The sequence below is a fragment of the Scomber japonicus genome, chromosome 3, assembly GCF_027409825.1.
Source record: "Scomber japonicus isolate fScoJap1 chromosome 3, fScoJap1.pri, whole genome shotgun sequence".
Classification (NCBI taxonomy): domain Eukaryota; kingdom Metazoa; phylum Chordata; class Actinopteri; order Scombriformes; family Scombridae; genus Scomber; species Scomber japonicus.
The window spans coordinates 17323217-17338217 of record NC_070580.1 but is presented as its reverse complement, the minus strand read 5'-3'; the positions used below and the strand labels follow the sequence as shown (position 1 = coordinate 17338217).

General features: G+C 39.4%; 2 protein-coding genes across 4 annotated transcripts; both read left to right on the top strand.

Moving 5' to 3' along the window:
- The first annotated feature begins 293 nt into the window (after nucleotides 1–293).
- On the top strand, nucleotides 294–2758 carry pfdn5 (prefoldin 5). Its single transcript, XM_053315714.1, has 6 exons — nucleotides 294–423; nucleotides 698–800; nucleotides 1339–1370; nucleotides 1497–1571; nucleotides 1701–1806; nucleotides 2412–2758. The coding sequence occupies exons 1-6, from the start codon at nucleotides 358–360 to the stop codon at nucleotides 2489–2491; spliced, it is 462 nt and encodes a 153-aa protein (XP_053171689.1). The 5' UTR covers nucleotides 294–357; the 3' UTR covers nucleotides 2492–2758.
- A 1212-nt stretch (nucleotides 2759–3970) lies between these two features.
- Nucleotides 3971–14441, top strand: larp4ab (La ribonucleoprotein 4Ab). 3 transcript variants are annotated; one of them, XM_053315704.1, is made up of 15 exons: nucleotides 3971–4327; nucleotides 6176–6314; nucleotides 6693–6915; nucleotides 7344–7480; nucleotides 7772–7875; nucleotides 8111–8221; nucleotides 8702–8755; nucleotides 9537–9752; nucleotides 9872–9969; nucleotides 10434–10667; nucleotides 10892–10943; nucleotides 11050–11214; nucleotides 11332–11462; nucleotides 11551–11722; nucleotides 12027–14441. In XM_053315704.1, the coding sequence occupies exons 1-15, from the start codon at nucleotides 4325–4327 to the stop codon at nucleotides 12405–12407; spliced, it is 2220 nt and encodes a 739-aa protein (XP_053171679.1). In that variant the 5' UTR covers nucleotides 3971–4324; the 3' UTR covers nucleotides 12408–14441. The 3 variants fall into 3 exon arrangements, with proteins under 3 accessions (XP_053171679.1, XP_053171680.1, XP_053171678.1); XM_053315705.1 differs by lacking the exon at nucleotides 3971–4327 and adding an exon at nucleotides 4925–5175; XM_053315703.1 differs by lacking the exon at nucleotides 3971–4327 and having other exon boundaries at nucleotides 6170–6314.
- Nucleotides 14442–15001: the final 560 nt, after the last annotated feature.

Below are 15001 nucleotides of genomic sequence, written 5' to 3'. Positions count from 1 at the left end.
AGTCCAGCTTCCCATATGTGACTAATTTTTGATTTTCATCCTTCTCTATCATAAACAAATTATCTCTGGGGTTTTGACTTTGGGTGGCCAAAACAAGATATTTGAAGAGGCTTTTTTTTAGCGTGATATTCTTATCCTAACTAACCAATCACACTACTCGAGTCTTAAACCTAAACCTAACCAACGAAGGCAACCTAGCCAATCAGAGGCGGAGAAGGGCGGGTCATGACTTCGGCTTCCCAGTAAAGCAAATTCTGCCTTCAGCCGCGCGGCGCTGTTTCAGACTGAGCGTCCATCCATCCCCATCACCCGGAAACACAACCACAAACGGCCTCTCTTTCACATCACGCTCCCAACATGGCAGTGAATCTCGCAGACCTCTCTCTGCCTCAGCTAGAGGGACTGAAAACCCAACTCGATCAGGTAAATATAAGCAGTTCAATACGTGTCCGCGGTGCATGTATTCTTATAAATTGATTGTATAAGACCGATGGGACTCTGTGTAGCTAGTTAGCTGTTTAACATCCACCCACACGGGTGGTGTGTTAACATTAGCTAAATAATGTTGAACGGTCTCGTTATTTCACCTCTTTCTGTTACGTACATGTGGCTACATTTGCCAGTAAAAAAATGATCTGGAAGAAATGGATTTTGGTTGCTTGGTGATTAATCGACTACTAATGTTTATGTTTTTCAGGAGATTGAGTTCTTGACATCTTCAATAGGTCAACTCAAAGTGGTCCAGACCAAATATGTGGAAGCTAAAGATAGTTTGAATGTCCTGAACAAAAACAATAAAGGTGAGTTTTATGAATCCACGCCCCACCAAACCTTTACTACACTGAATTGAATGACAGATGATATAATAACGTAACTTATTAGCAGCTCTGATAAAAGTACTCGTATATCATGGTGTGAATACAACTAACAAGATATATACAGTTAAGTCACATCAATGTGAATATAACAGTGCTGCAATTAACTATTACTCTTATTATTGAGTACTCCAATATGTTTTTTTAATTCATTGCTGGAGCTAAAAATGATTGAAAATGTTGATTACTGTTTCCCAGAGTGCAAGATGCAAGCAAAAATGTCTTATGTCCATGACCCAAAGATACTCAGTTTAAAATCATATCGAAGTAGATAGCCATTTTCTAATGGTTGCAATAAATCTGTCTACTCACAGAGCACACTGTAAATCAGAAATTGTCATAGAGATCTGTGCTGCTAAAATATGTATAATGTCTTTAGTTATATTGTTTTCGGTTTGATTAAAATTAGTAATTAACTCCCACCCCCCTTCTCTCTCTCTCTCTCTCTCTCTCTCTCATCCAGGAAAAGAATTACTTGTGCCTCTTACAAGCTCTGTATCCTTCTGTCAGCTCATATGTCAGCTTGTATTGTAATGTTTGAAAACCTATGCTTAAAATGAAGTTGTGTGTCTGTGTGAGATGTGTACTGTATTGCTTGCCCTTGACGTTGCTGTTTCTCAGATGTATGTCCCTGGAACATTAAATGATGTGGAGCATGTTTTAGTGGATGTGGGGACAGGATACTATGTTGAAAAGGTAAATATATTAACATTTGAAAGCTCAGAAATACTTCAGTTATGTACAAAGTCATTTATTTCAATTTGTTTAAATAATATAGACTAGATAGGATTTTATTTAATACTCCTGTATTTGTCTTTTTGGTAGAAAGTCGAGGACTCAAAGGGATTCTTCAAACGCAAAATAGACTTCCTCACAAAGCAGATAGAGAAAATTCAGCCAGCCCTTCAGGAAAAACATGCCATGAAACAAGGTGAGCCCACCAACACACAGCTGTCCTCATTGTTTCACCAAATATTTTATGTCAATACAAAGGCATTGATCTCTTGCTTTTTATTAATACAGTAGATATGACATGACAAGACAAGCCCAATTTTTAAAAAATGGCATAAATGGTTGCATTACAGTGCAGTATGCATGCATTTGAACAGGGGCACATTTGTTTTGGCTCTTTACTCTTGCACACTGGATTTGGAATTAAGCAATAAAATTAAAGTGCCATGTTTGACTTACTTACACATCTATATCTGTGTGAAATGAGTAGACCATTGTAGCCCTTTCTATACATACATAGTCTCCTCTGGACAGTGTGTTAAAATACTGTTGCTTTTAAATATGCATGTTCAAAACATGCTGAAAGATATCTGTATTTCCACATAATGTGTCAGATCTTTGTTTGATATGGTCCAGTTCTGTGCTGAATACTGCAGGTCAATGTCAAAACCAGACAACCAGTCTATCCCAGTTACCTCTGTGGCTGTTTTTTCAAAGATAATCCACAATAACCTCACCTTACTCTTCAGTTAAGGACAAACATAACACACCTATTTACTTTGTACACTATGTTCTGTCTTGCAGCTGTGATTGAAGTAATGAACGTGAAGATCCAGCAACTACAACAGAGCCAGCAGTCATCAGTTGGGGCCACTAAGGCTTAAAGTGAACACCTGTTTGAACTCTTCAGTATTGCAGGAAGGGGGTGGGGGGTTGAAGTTATGGGCACAAAAGAAAAAAATGCTTCTGTTTCTGTTTACGTAAGTGCACAAGCCTTATCACAAGGAAATTATAAGTAGTTTCTTGTCATGGTAAAGAAATGATGTGTACATGGTCGATTTTAGATTAATTTAAATTGGTGTCCCAGGTAGTCTGCCAAATTAAAGAGGTCATTGTACATTCAAGGAAAATTAAAGTTTTTTTCACTGTTATGTGTTCCAAGAGCTTATTTATCATTTATCAGACTTTTGAACATTTTCACAAATGAGTTAATAGAATTGCTTCAAGACCACTATTAAGACACTGCACACCAACATGAGTGTTTACTCACATTCTGATTAAACAGATCTCTGCTTCAGTTGCCTGCCTCCATAAAGTCTGCATGTGTCCACACAGTTTTGAGAGGTCTTATCAGCCACAGATGAATCCACCTGTGTGGGTGGACCATGTCTGTACAAGGCAGGGCCGTTTAAACAAGGGGGCAGGTACAACTCTACAATTAAGTATTGGAATGTTTCTACCAAGATATGCTCACCATCTGGAGGCTTTTTACATCTTTCTTTGTTATGTTCTTAACATTGTAGTATGTTGAGATTTACTGTGAATGAAAGTGCAGTAGAAATTCATTATTATTATTGGTTTAGAGCACACTAGTATAACTTGTAACACAATGGTTTCCTTGTATAAATCCCAAATGTGTAAGGCTGAGACATTTTTATATATGAGACTTTATTCTTTTCTTTTACAGTTATTTTTTTTTACTGGTTTTGTCATATTAAAATGGGTTGATAGATGGATTTGATTAACTATACTTTACTATTTGTATTTTTGCAGCCTTTAATGGCTCTGTTTATGCTATTTTGATACTTTTAATGAATCTTTGTCTTTATAATTAATTTAAATATTCACACTATCCTTGGTATTATAATCTAACAAGTTGACACACTAATGGTATGGGATATTTAATTTCACATAAGCAGCACGCCAATTTTAATTCCTAACAGCTGAGAGCATTTCCAACCACACTGTGGAAAGTAATAAGATAAAAGTAACAGTTACTGGTAGTCGATTATATCCCAGATTTACATATTTACCTCAGGATGAAACCTCATATGACATCCAGATTTGGCTTGGGGTCGTGTCCTATCCACTCGCCTTGGAGGTTATTTAACGGTGTGGAGTCATACTAAATGTCTGCAATTTCAGGTATAGATATATAACCAATCTGCTGCAGAATATTAAATAGCTTTGTATGTTACATGGTTACAAGAAGCGCAGAGCAGCTCTTATAAGAGCATCAGCCCCACCGCGGAGTCACCTCACAGAGGTCACAGGCAGTCGTTGCTACGCTGCGTAGTTAGCGTTGCTGTTGCCGGGGAGGTAGTTAGCTGTGGAGGGAGGCGGGGTGCAGCCTGTTGGGACGGGCGGACGCAGCTGTCACATGCTGAATGAGCGGTGCCGAGAAGCTGAGGAATAGAGCGGAGGAGTATATTTCATAAAATGGGAAACGTTTTTTACTAAACAGCGAAACATCCGTTACAGTAGACAAAAGTTGTTACCTTGTCAAGTTGTGCTCCACGCGGACGCACCGTTTGAACCGGAGCACGTTCGGCTGTTACCGGGGAGACGGCAGTTAAGTGAAGAAAACAACGACGGGCTGTAAAGAAGTGCGGTGTGGTATTTTAAGAGCTGCCCTTTTTAGAGAATAAAACCTCCAGGGGCAATTTAATCTTCCGTGAGCCGAAGAGGACATCATATAAGGCGAGGATCAAAGCAGCATGGTGAGTTTGGGGCCTGGAAGTGGCCACGCTAGCTAACATGCGACAACCTGTTTGCGTCGATCTTCCCCTTTCACACACGGTATCAAACCCCCTTTAACCCACTCTGTTAACATTAACACCCATTTGTTTGTTAGTTGGCGTTTACGTTTCTCACTTTTCCGACTTTATTTACATGAGTGGTTCATTATGTCATTGTTAACCCTTCAAACCAATTAGCTAAGGATAGCGGTGTTAAAGTAAGGCCGGGTGTATCTGGGCTGCTAGTAAACATAAGCTAGTTAGCTAAAGTCAGGTATTTAAGGTTTCGCTAGTTACCAAATGGCAGACGGCGAGTCAAGCTGATCTGCAAACGCGTGTCTTAAGAGCATGATGAAATGGAGGGGGAAAACGAGACATTTTATTCGATATCAACTTACATTAATCATATAATTTAATTACCCTGCTCTCAGTGTGCAGCCACCACCACACGTGAATGGTGTTAAATGTTAGCCGTTACACAACTGAAGCGCTATCAAAGAGTTGGTGATAAAGGTCATGGCAGCGTGCCGCGGAGACGCCAGCGTTAAATAACTTTGATAAATCAGGGGGGATGATTTTTTAGATTTGATCAGAAACTCGAATACCAGTGGTGTTTCTTCAGATGTACATTAAACGACGGCCTTTGGACATAATCGCGCGATACAAGTTGCATGTGCACGTCGCCGCCATGTGCTCTTTTCTTCCTGACCCTCAAAATGATGTCTTAACTCGAGGGTGCTGAACGTTCATCAAACTGTGGAGAGCAGACATGATCATGCAAATGGTTGTGAGACTTCGATCCACACATTGGTTTAGCTTCAATTACTGAGGTAATTTCGATGTTGTTGTTTTTTTTTGTTGTTTTTTTTTACAATGGATGACAGGTCAAAATGCCTTGTCGGAGTCACGCTGGAGCTCAGAGGCGGACCCGCGCCTTGTATGGGTAAATGTGATGTTGGTGAGGCGGGGTTAGGAGTGATGAGGGAACCAATAACGATGAGATGTGTCTGTCTGTGTGTGTGAAGACTCAAGAGGCCTAGCAAAGACGGAAAACTGGATTAGAAGACCTCTAGTGATCTAGCCTCATTCATTGGATTGGCACAGATATATTTGGATAAGGGAGTTAACTTAGCTCTGATAATGCTGTTTATTTTGAGGTGTGATGCTGAGGTGTAACAAGGCATGCGTGAATGTCTTGCGAAATCTGCTTTCATAACATTTATATTTGTTTAAATAACTTCATGGATCTTTTCCCACTTTTTTTCCCACTTAACATCAGGATTTTTTGTTGTTTTTAAAAAAACACATATATTACATTGGGGGAAAATACTCTATGAATTAATAATCATCAGAAATAATTGGATGATATTGTACTAAAACCAGATTTGAATTTTTGAGTGTCTGGTGCTTATTGAATGATCTTGTTTGAAAGCTGGACAATATTGCCCTCAGTGATAGAAAACATGCGTCCCAGCGGTCAGACTTGTCTATTTGATGATTGGGAACTTGATGGTCTGCTATTTTAGCTTCTTATACTATTTTTAATCTGACTACAAAACTGTTTCAGTATTTAATGTGTTTCAAATGTTTTAATTGCAAAACTTCAGCAGCAAGCACATGTTGTTCAGAAAATGTTGCATGACACATTTCTTCCTGTGTAGATTGTGTCTGTGTAATTTGACATGACAATTGTAGCCTTTGGCAGCCAAAAACTTTGACTTAACATATCCCATCATGCAAAGTTGGTAATACAAACACTGCACCGATGTGTTTTCTGTAACATAGTCCAAATTATTTTCTATAACTCACCATATTGTCCTAATCATGCAGGTTACCACAAAGGGAGCAGGTCTGAACCCTAATGCCAAAGTGTGGCAAGAGATCCCTGCCCACCAGAACAACATCCCAGAGGGGACAGACAACTCATCTTGGCTGCAGACCTACCCTCCTTCTGCTGAGATGACTGAAGGTACGAGCTTCTTCTCTTCTGTGGGCCAGAATGTTTCAAACTCTTAAACATCTAGGTTATAGATCAAAGGAGGTTAATTATCTCCATCTACTGTTCATGTAAATGTTTCATTAACCAAAACCAATCTCTTGTCTCTCCTGCACTAAAGCTGAGGAAAATTTAAGTATGTATCTGTCTGTGTGACACGTATAGGCTTGTGTAGTATTTACTGACTATTACAGAGATCGTAACTCGTCCGCAGGGTTATGCAATAAATACACAGCATGAGAAAGCTTGTTAAGAGAATTACATGTCGTTGTCTAAACGTGACAGGTATTTCACAACCATTATGTTCCTGCTTGCATCTCGTCTCATGTTACTCAAATGTTGTGTCTTCAGGGGGTAAAGAGTGCGACACGGCATATCCTGACACCACTGCTGACTATGCCTACGCACCTACAGAGGGCGTCGTGAATGGCATGGACCAAACTGATTTGGGGTATTTAGTGTTTGACTCCCAGTGTGAATCACCCATTGATGGTGATGCTCCAAAGGAACAACCGATGTCTGAGGAGAGCCTGAGAGAGTCTTTGAAGAAACAGCTCGAGTTCTGCTTTTCTAGGTGAGTAGTGTGACTGTATGGATGTTTCTCTGTGTATTGCATCATGAAGTGTGCTTATTTAGGCTCATTAATTACCAATATTTTATGTATTCAAGCTAACCATTCATGACTGATTTTTTTATTAAATTCTGAAAACCCTACATCAATTCAGTTATAATGAGCGGAAATCGAGGGTCCTTCAAACTTAATCTTGTGCAAAAAAAACATTATTCTAGAAGATAGAAAATTTAAATTATTGATGCTTAAATTGGCCCAATTTCTAATTGATGCATCAAACAAACGAATGTAAAGGTCTGAAGCAAATCCTTTATTATGAATGGGGGGATGTTGAGATGTGGAAGTCTTCAAAAGTGAATCTTAATGTTTTGGGAAATATGCATAAAGATTTTGTATGATGCTTACACGTTGTATTTTTTTGGCATTTCCAGAGAAAACTTATCGAAGGACCTGTACTTGATATCCCAGATGGATAGTGATCAGTTTGTTCCCATCTGGACCATTGCTTGCATGGAGGACATCAAAGCCCTCACTACTGACATGGATCTCATTCTGGATGTACTGCGAGGTACCAGTGCTGTTGTTTAATTTTTGAACTTAAATATTATTTTAACACATATATTCATCTGACTCCTCTCACCGCGGAGGAGCAGCGGGTCTACTCCGAGCTCCCCCTGGATAACTGAGCTTCTCACCCTATCTCTAAGGGAGAGCCCAGCCACCCTACACATAATATATAAGGCAATTGTCTAGAGCGCCACCAAGTTAATTGCTCACACACAGCACATGTTCACATCACCGGTAACAAATAAAAGCAGGCCAATAAAACACTCACATTTCAATATTGTCTTTGTTACAGCTTCTCCCATGGTGCAAGTTGACGAAACCGGTGAGAAAGTTCGGCCAAATCACAGTCGTTGTATCATTATTCTTAGAGAGGTGCCAGAGACGACGCCAGTTGAGGTAAATACAACCCCACTCTGCAAATTTAACACAGTCGTCCACAACATTCACCTGTCTCACTGCACAGTCAATCCTCCAAACCAGGAGTAATTTATAGATGATTTTACTTTGGATTACTTTGTTGTGGTGAGTATGTGAGTCATAGATTGTTTATTATCACAGAACCTACAATGTGTACTAATGGAAGATATGTGTGAGTTCAGTGTGTAATATGTGTCCTGCATCTCTTTCACAGGAAGTGGAGGCTCTTTTTAAGAGTGAAAACTGTCCAAAAGTGTTAAGTGCTGAATTTGCCCACAACAGCAGCTGGTACATAACATTTCAGTCAGATATGGATGCACTACAGGTACGTATCCTCATTGAAACTGTGTGGCTTAGTATAAACTTACTTATTTGTTTAATGACATTTGTAGTGATAATGAGACAAGATCACAGTGCAGTACAGTTTTGGTTTAAATTCTTGTTTTCAATCACTTACTCATTGGGTGTAGCTGTAATATTCACTGCTCCTATTTGGTTTTCTCTAAAGCCAAATGTGACTTTCATGACCGTGGTGTGGGTGATGTAACTTTGATCAGGATTACTGTGGTCTATTCTCTTTTAAATGTATTATTGGGGGAGCAGTTGCCATGAAGAAATTCTGCAACTTATTACAGCAATTTCATCCTCTTACATCTAACTCACAAGCTTATAGTTGTTAAGCACTGATCATTAAACTTGTGCTCTAGGAGTGAGAGGGGAAGACGGCATTTACTTTTTTAATGAAAAGGAAATCTCACAGATTTAAGTTGTGTTAATATTTGTTTCTTGTCTTTTCTGCCTTCAGGCTTACAAATATCTAAGAGAAGAAGTGAAAACATTCCAGGGAAAACCAATTATGGTGAGTTCAGTCACTGAAATGCATAAACAGTGATTGACTTAAGGGAGAATGCTACAAAGTCTTTTATTCTTGTATTGGATCATGGCTCATTAGACACTTACATGAGTCTCAGTAAGCCTTGTGTTACACAAGACTAGTAGTGCTGTCAGCTGTCACGTCAACACTCTCTAGGCTAGGATTGTTTGTCTAAGCCATAGCCTCGGAGTGACCTTGGGATTTGTGTGTACCAAGACTCGATAAGCAAGGAGGAAAATCCAGTGGTCTCTGCTCCAGTGTTTGCAGATACAGGTCTGCAACATTTCTGGCAGACAGTTTGATTGCCCTCCTTATCACATTGTGACATTTACCTCCTACGTTTCAGCTGGACTTTGATTTGACCTTGTGTGCCCTGTGTTTGTACTTGATGTATTAATGGTCCTGTCTGAACCCCCGGTGATGATCAGTATCGCGCTTGGAAGGACCCATATGCACTGTTGCTGGCTGGGAGGAACTTTTTTTTAAATCTGTGGCTCTTTTCACAAATCTACTTTATCTCTGCTGCTTCTCCTCTTTACCTCTACTCTCCCTTATCTTCCTTCACCTCCCCCACTCCCCCCCCACCCACCTACTAGTCAGGACAGTGTTTTATGGCCTAGTGACCGTGAGATTATGAGATCTGAGGGGACCAAGGGACAATAGACAGAGCTGCTAAGTTACCCATAACAAGTACAGCAGAGGCTTCATGTCTTCACAAAGACGAGAACAAATGTATGACTGTCCTGTCCTTTTATTTTCCCTCCAGGCCCGCATTAAGGCCATTAACACATTCTTTGGTAAGAACGGCTTCCGTAGTGTTGACTTGAGTGTATACAACAATCAGCACAACCAGCCACAGGCTCCATACAGCTCCCACCTCTACATGCAGCAGGTGTACAGTCCCCAGCAGCAGTACCCTGTGTACCCAGTGGTGTCTCCCTCCTGGAGCCCTTCACTCATGCCTTATTTTGAAACACCTCTGGTGAGAACATGTTTAAGTCACAATGTGTATTACAAAAGTTATTAAATTCTCTTTTTATTTATTTATTTCTGGATCAGTTTTGTCTAAATGGATTTCCTTTCTGCCATTGTGGTATTCAGGCACCTTTCCCAAACAGTGGATTCATGAACGCTTACAACAATCCTACCAACTACAAAGGAAACTCAAACTCCATCAATACCCATCGACCAAGAAGCCGGTAAGTGGGAGTCACGCATGGCAACACTACACCTTTTACATTAATAACAGGAGATATATTGGTGTATAATTGCACATCATAAACAATGTCTCAATCAATTCCTACATTCATAAATACAAACCAGACATACATTTAAAATGTACTAAAAACAGACATTGGCATTCTCAAATCTGAGCTTTACTTCAGAGATAAGAAGCCATTTTGATGTTGAAATTAACATGTTAGGAAGAAATTGTGTAATTTTACTTTTTTTTAAAAAAAACAAAAAGCAATTATTCTTAGGAAAACTGGCCTGTGCCAGTCATCTACATTTTTGTAGAGGCATAAAAACAACACTTCAGTGCTCCCAATTCTGTTCTGTCATTATAAACTTTTCATACTTCCACAGCTGCAAAATATCAACTTTTTTGTGATGGAGCAGACGTTAAGTAGTTTCTGAAATGTGTGTCCTTTGTGTGTTCCAGAAACCATGGAAAAGGTCATCCAAGGCCTGTTGATACGCCTCTCTCTTCTTCATTGGCTCCAGGGACCCTGACGGATGGCTTGTCAGGGCCCTTGAGTCCACAGCCCCTCAAGACATCGGGGACCTTGACTGGCTCCATTTCAGAGCCAGTCAGTCTGCTGTCCTTCAACTTTAAAGACATTTCTCCACAGACCATCGTACACGGTGGAGATCTGAACATGGCTGGACGGGCCAGGTGGGTGAATTTCATGCTGCTTATTTACACTACCAGGGTGAAGATTTCAAACCCTAATGTGACAGGCGGATGCATATTGATGGTCACATTTTGTGAAAGCCCTGTTGCCTAGACTTTACATGGTTAGTTGAAACAACTAAGGAATAAAACTCACTTGTTTTTGGCTTTTGGTCACTTCCATGCAAGATTTTTTTTTTAATGTAAATGATCCATCTTTATTCCAGGAGAGGTAGCCACCGAGGCATGAGGAGAAAAAGAGAAGATGAACATAACACGGTCAGCATTTTTCTTTTCTTTTTTTTTCCACAAAGATTTGTCTCTTTTTTGTGCAGGAAACTTTAATCTAAACGTCACCTTTACTGACATGAAACTTAAATTACAGAGGCCTGTCCCTGTGATGGAGGTCAAGGTACCACCTCCACCAAAGTTTGACCTGGCTGCTTCCAATTTTCCTCCATTGCCGGGGTGTGTGGTCAGTGTTCGAGGAGAAACTACACCAGAGATGCGCCTTTCTGATGTTGTACGTGGCTTGAAGGTGACCACTAAGGTAAACAATGTCTACTTCTCTCTGATAACACAAGTCCCATCTGCTCTGAAAAAACGGCAAACAACATATAAGTTACAGTTCTATTAATGCATTTTTAAACTTTTTCTTTTGGTTTAGGCTGCGAGCCATGAGGTTAATGAGAAACGCACAAGTGTTTCAGAGGATCCAATGAGCATGCCTGATCCGGTTACCCCGGAAGTGAGACCAAGTCCTGTGATATCACAAACAGTGGAACAACCAGTCTCAAGGTAGAGTTTAGTTCAAGCTAATGATATGTCTGTGAATAACAAAGGCATTTACAGGGAAAATGACGCATCTTTTCGTTTTTCAATTCAGTGATTCGCCTCCAGTAAAGGAAGAGGAGAAGGCTGAACCTCCTGTTGTTGTGAAGGAAGAAATCTCCTCTCCGGTGGAGGATGTCTCTCCAGCAGCTGCAGACAATGCTCCCCCCACCTGCAGCCAGCCTGTATCTACAGAAGCACCTCCCTCATCTCCCAACTCAGAACAGGTAAAACTTACTTGGACCACCACATTACCTCACAGCAACAAGTCAGCAACACATCTGTTACTACAACAATTTGCTGTGCTATACAAGACACAAAGTATTAATACAAACCTTTCAAATTCAAAGATTCCACAAAGTATATCTCTCAGCAAGTATCAACTATGCATAATAGGTTCATTGATCCAAGATACCAGTATGTTAATGGAGAAAAGGCACAGTCTTTTCTGTTTATTATTCATGTGCTGAGATTGTTTTTGTTTCTTGATCATTAATTGTACATTTTAAATTCCCATTATTCTCTAACCAGGGGCAACGAAAGCTTAGCTATGCAGAGGTGTGCCAGCGGATGGCTAAGGAGCCGCCACCACCAGCACAGGCGCCCTCTCCCTCCCCTCCTGCCTCTTTAGCCAGCCAACCCCTGCAAGAGCTCAAGGTCAACAGGGTCGAGGAGTCTCGGCCAAACTCAAGGCGCACTACAGAGAAATCAGAGAAGCCTGGAGACAGCCGCCCTCCTCGCCAACCCTTGCACTCGTTCCGTGGGCAGAATGGCTCAGCCAGAGCTGGAGGCGCAGGGCAGAAGATTCGGGAGCATCAGAGAGGCCTGAATACTGGCAAACAGTTTTCCCCTCAGCGGGCAGCCCGGCGGAGCGGCAAAGAACAGAACATTCCTCCAAGGTCACCAAAATAATTCAAGAAGAAGGAACCCTTAAAACATGAACTAGAAATCAAATTAAATATATATGTAAATATATATAATATATGTGTATATAGACAGATGAATATATTTCATTTGACAGACTGTCAAATAACGTCTTTATCTTGACATGGAAAATATTGGAAAGTTGGAAAGACTACAAATAGAAAATCCAAACTAAGAAAAAGTCAGTAGGCACACTTAACATTGTTCTGAGAGGTCATTCTTTTTATGCATTGGATTTTTTTTTTTTTTTTTTTTTTGGTAATGAAATGGAACTCAGTAGCATATTTTACTACAGAAGTAGTGTTGATGAGTGAAAATATAGGATTGAAGATATTTTTATGACAAGGGAATCTCACTGTAATACTATGAATACTAGTATAACCTAGTACAGAATACTATGTTATGGATTGAGAATATCGCATCATATAATCATTGACTGTTTTTGGCAGTAGATGTCTGTGTGTTGCAGATATCAGGTTTATACTGTTAAAATTTGAGAAAAAATACCCCAGTAGTATTAATGGTGTAGTCTGTTTTAATCCTGTGCAGATCAGTGTCCCCTTGTGGTTGTAGCAGAGCAAGCATCCTCATGAAAATTGAAGTTTTTGGTCAAATATGTTATTGAGAGTTAGAGGATGTAAACCATGTTCTTTCAGAAGTCCATTTACACATCTTGCAAATCAAGATTAATACACTGGCACAGTGTCTTTCAGACCTTTCAGCTTTTAGTCTCATCAAACAGGCTAGTTTTGAACTGATATTGATCACCATGGTAACTTCTGGTGTAAAGCTTTGTCCTGCCCCAGAATAGAAATATTTATTTCTAGATCAAAGTAGCTGTTTAATGATTTATGCCATGGCAACTGTCTCCACTTAATTTGGTGACTGATTGCATGCACTATATGTTTTGATTGGATACCTGAGGCTTCAGATGAATGTAGTCATTTTGTTGCAAAACCACTTTGGAGCTTGGCTTTGTAAATGTCTCTGTGGTAGCTCTGATTGAAATGATTTTGGTCTGGGATGTTAATGTATTTGTTCTATTGCTGTAATAGCGGTCTTTAAGTTGTATTTTCTAAATTTCATTAAGTGATTTCATGTGTAATATTTGTAAATAGGGTTGACAGACTGATCTGAGACGTCACTAACAAGTATCTGTTTAGATCTACCTATATTTGGCTAGTTGGATACTAATCTGTACAGCCACTCATGGCTCAGCAATGTGCTGCACATTTAATAGTGCAAACTGAAACGAACTATCCTTTGATCTCAAGGCATTTTAGTCATAATGGAGTTTTAAAAATGGAAAGCTATTTAACATGAATAGCTTATTTGTGCTTAAATGTTTCATTTTTGTGTTTTCATTTCATCTAAATAGATAGTGGTTTTGCAAAACAAAGATACAGTTTTTCAGGATTGGGTAGGTAAAACTTTTTGCCTTGGATCAGTGTTCTGAGTCATCTGCTTTTAGGGAATATGCTTCAGTGTACAGTATTTTGTGTCTTGAAATCAGTAGTTCAGGTGTTTTTTGTGTATATGTGTGTGGTTGTCTTAACAGTGTGAACTTGTGAGCAAGAATGACTGACATTGCTTCTGCTTCAGACTTTGTGGATCTGTCATCACAAACCGAACTTCCAGTGCCTTATCAGTGTTTCATTCCGTTGTTTAGAGTGTAGAAAGGTTTTCACACATCAATTTGTCACACTGAACAAGGCTGGTTTGTTGTAAAAATGTGATTATCAGTTTATCTGTATATTGTAAACCTATCCGTTTAGGTGCATCTGTGGGGCCGGCTGGAATGAAGTTGAATGTGTTTATGCATGCCTGTGTGTCATTTGTCATGTGTGTATGATTAAAGTTTATTTCATTATCCTGTCAATGCAATTTGAGATCACCAGAATCCTGCTTATAATTGTAACAATCAAATGTGGGATTGCAAATTTCAGCCAAGTACACACTGGTTTATCAAGTGAATATTTTATTACTGAGCCTGATGTATGAAAATAAAGATTTATTTTTAAACATCCTTGTCTTATGTTTATGTCTACGTTAAAACATGTTTGTGTCTGCGATTTCACATACAGTGTGTGAATATGTCTTCAGACATCTCCAGAAGTTTGACCTGTTAATTTTCTTGAAGTTGAGTGGGACAGTGATGGAAATGGTGATGTGAAAGTATTTCTATGCAACACTGAACAGGATTTTAAAATGATGTGCAGAATAATCCTTGGGTATTATATAATTTTTGTAGGCATTAATAACATTGATAACAGCGAAGGAGTATTTGTGTAGTTAAAACATTTCATGGTAAATTCATGCAAAAATCATCAGACTGGCATTTCATCAGCTCATGGATTCCACTATAAGAACAGCATTTATTGCCATTTCACATTCTTTAAGTGAAAGGAAGGGTTTCAGATCTGAGAAATTCCTCATAACTTAATTGTTTTGTAGGTCTGCAAGAGAAATTATATTCCTGTCAATCCAGCATTGTAAATATAGTTATTTATGTTCTCATTGTTCTATATAATACTTCTGTGAAGGGAGAAATTGTGGACATCATTTCATCCATAAAAACCTGT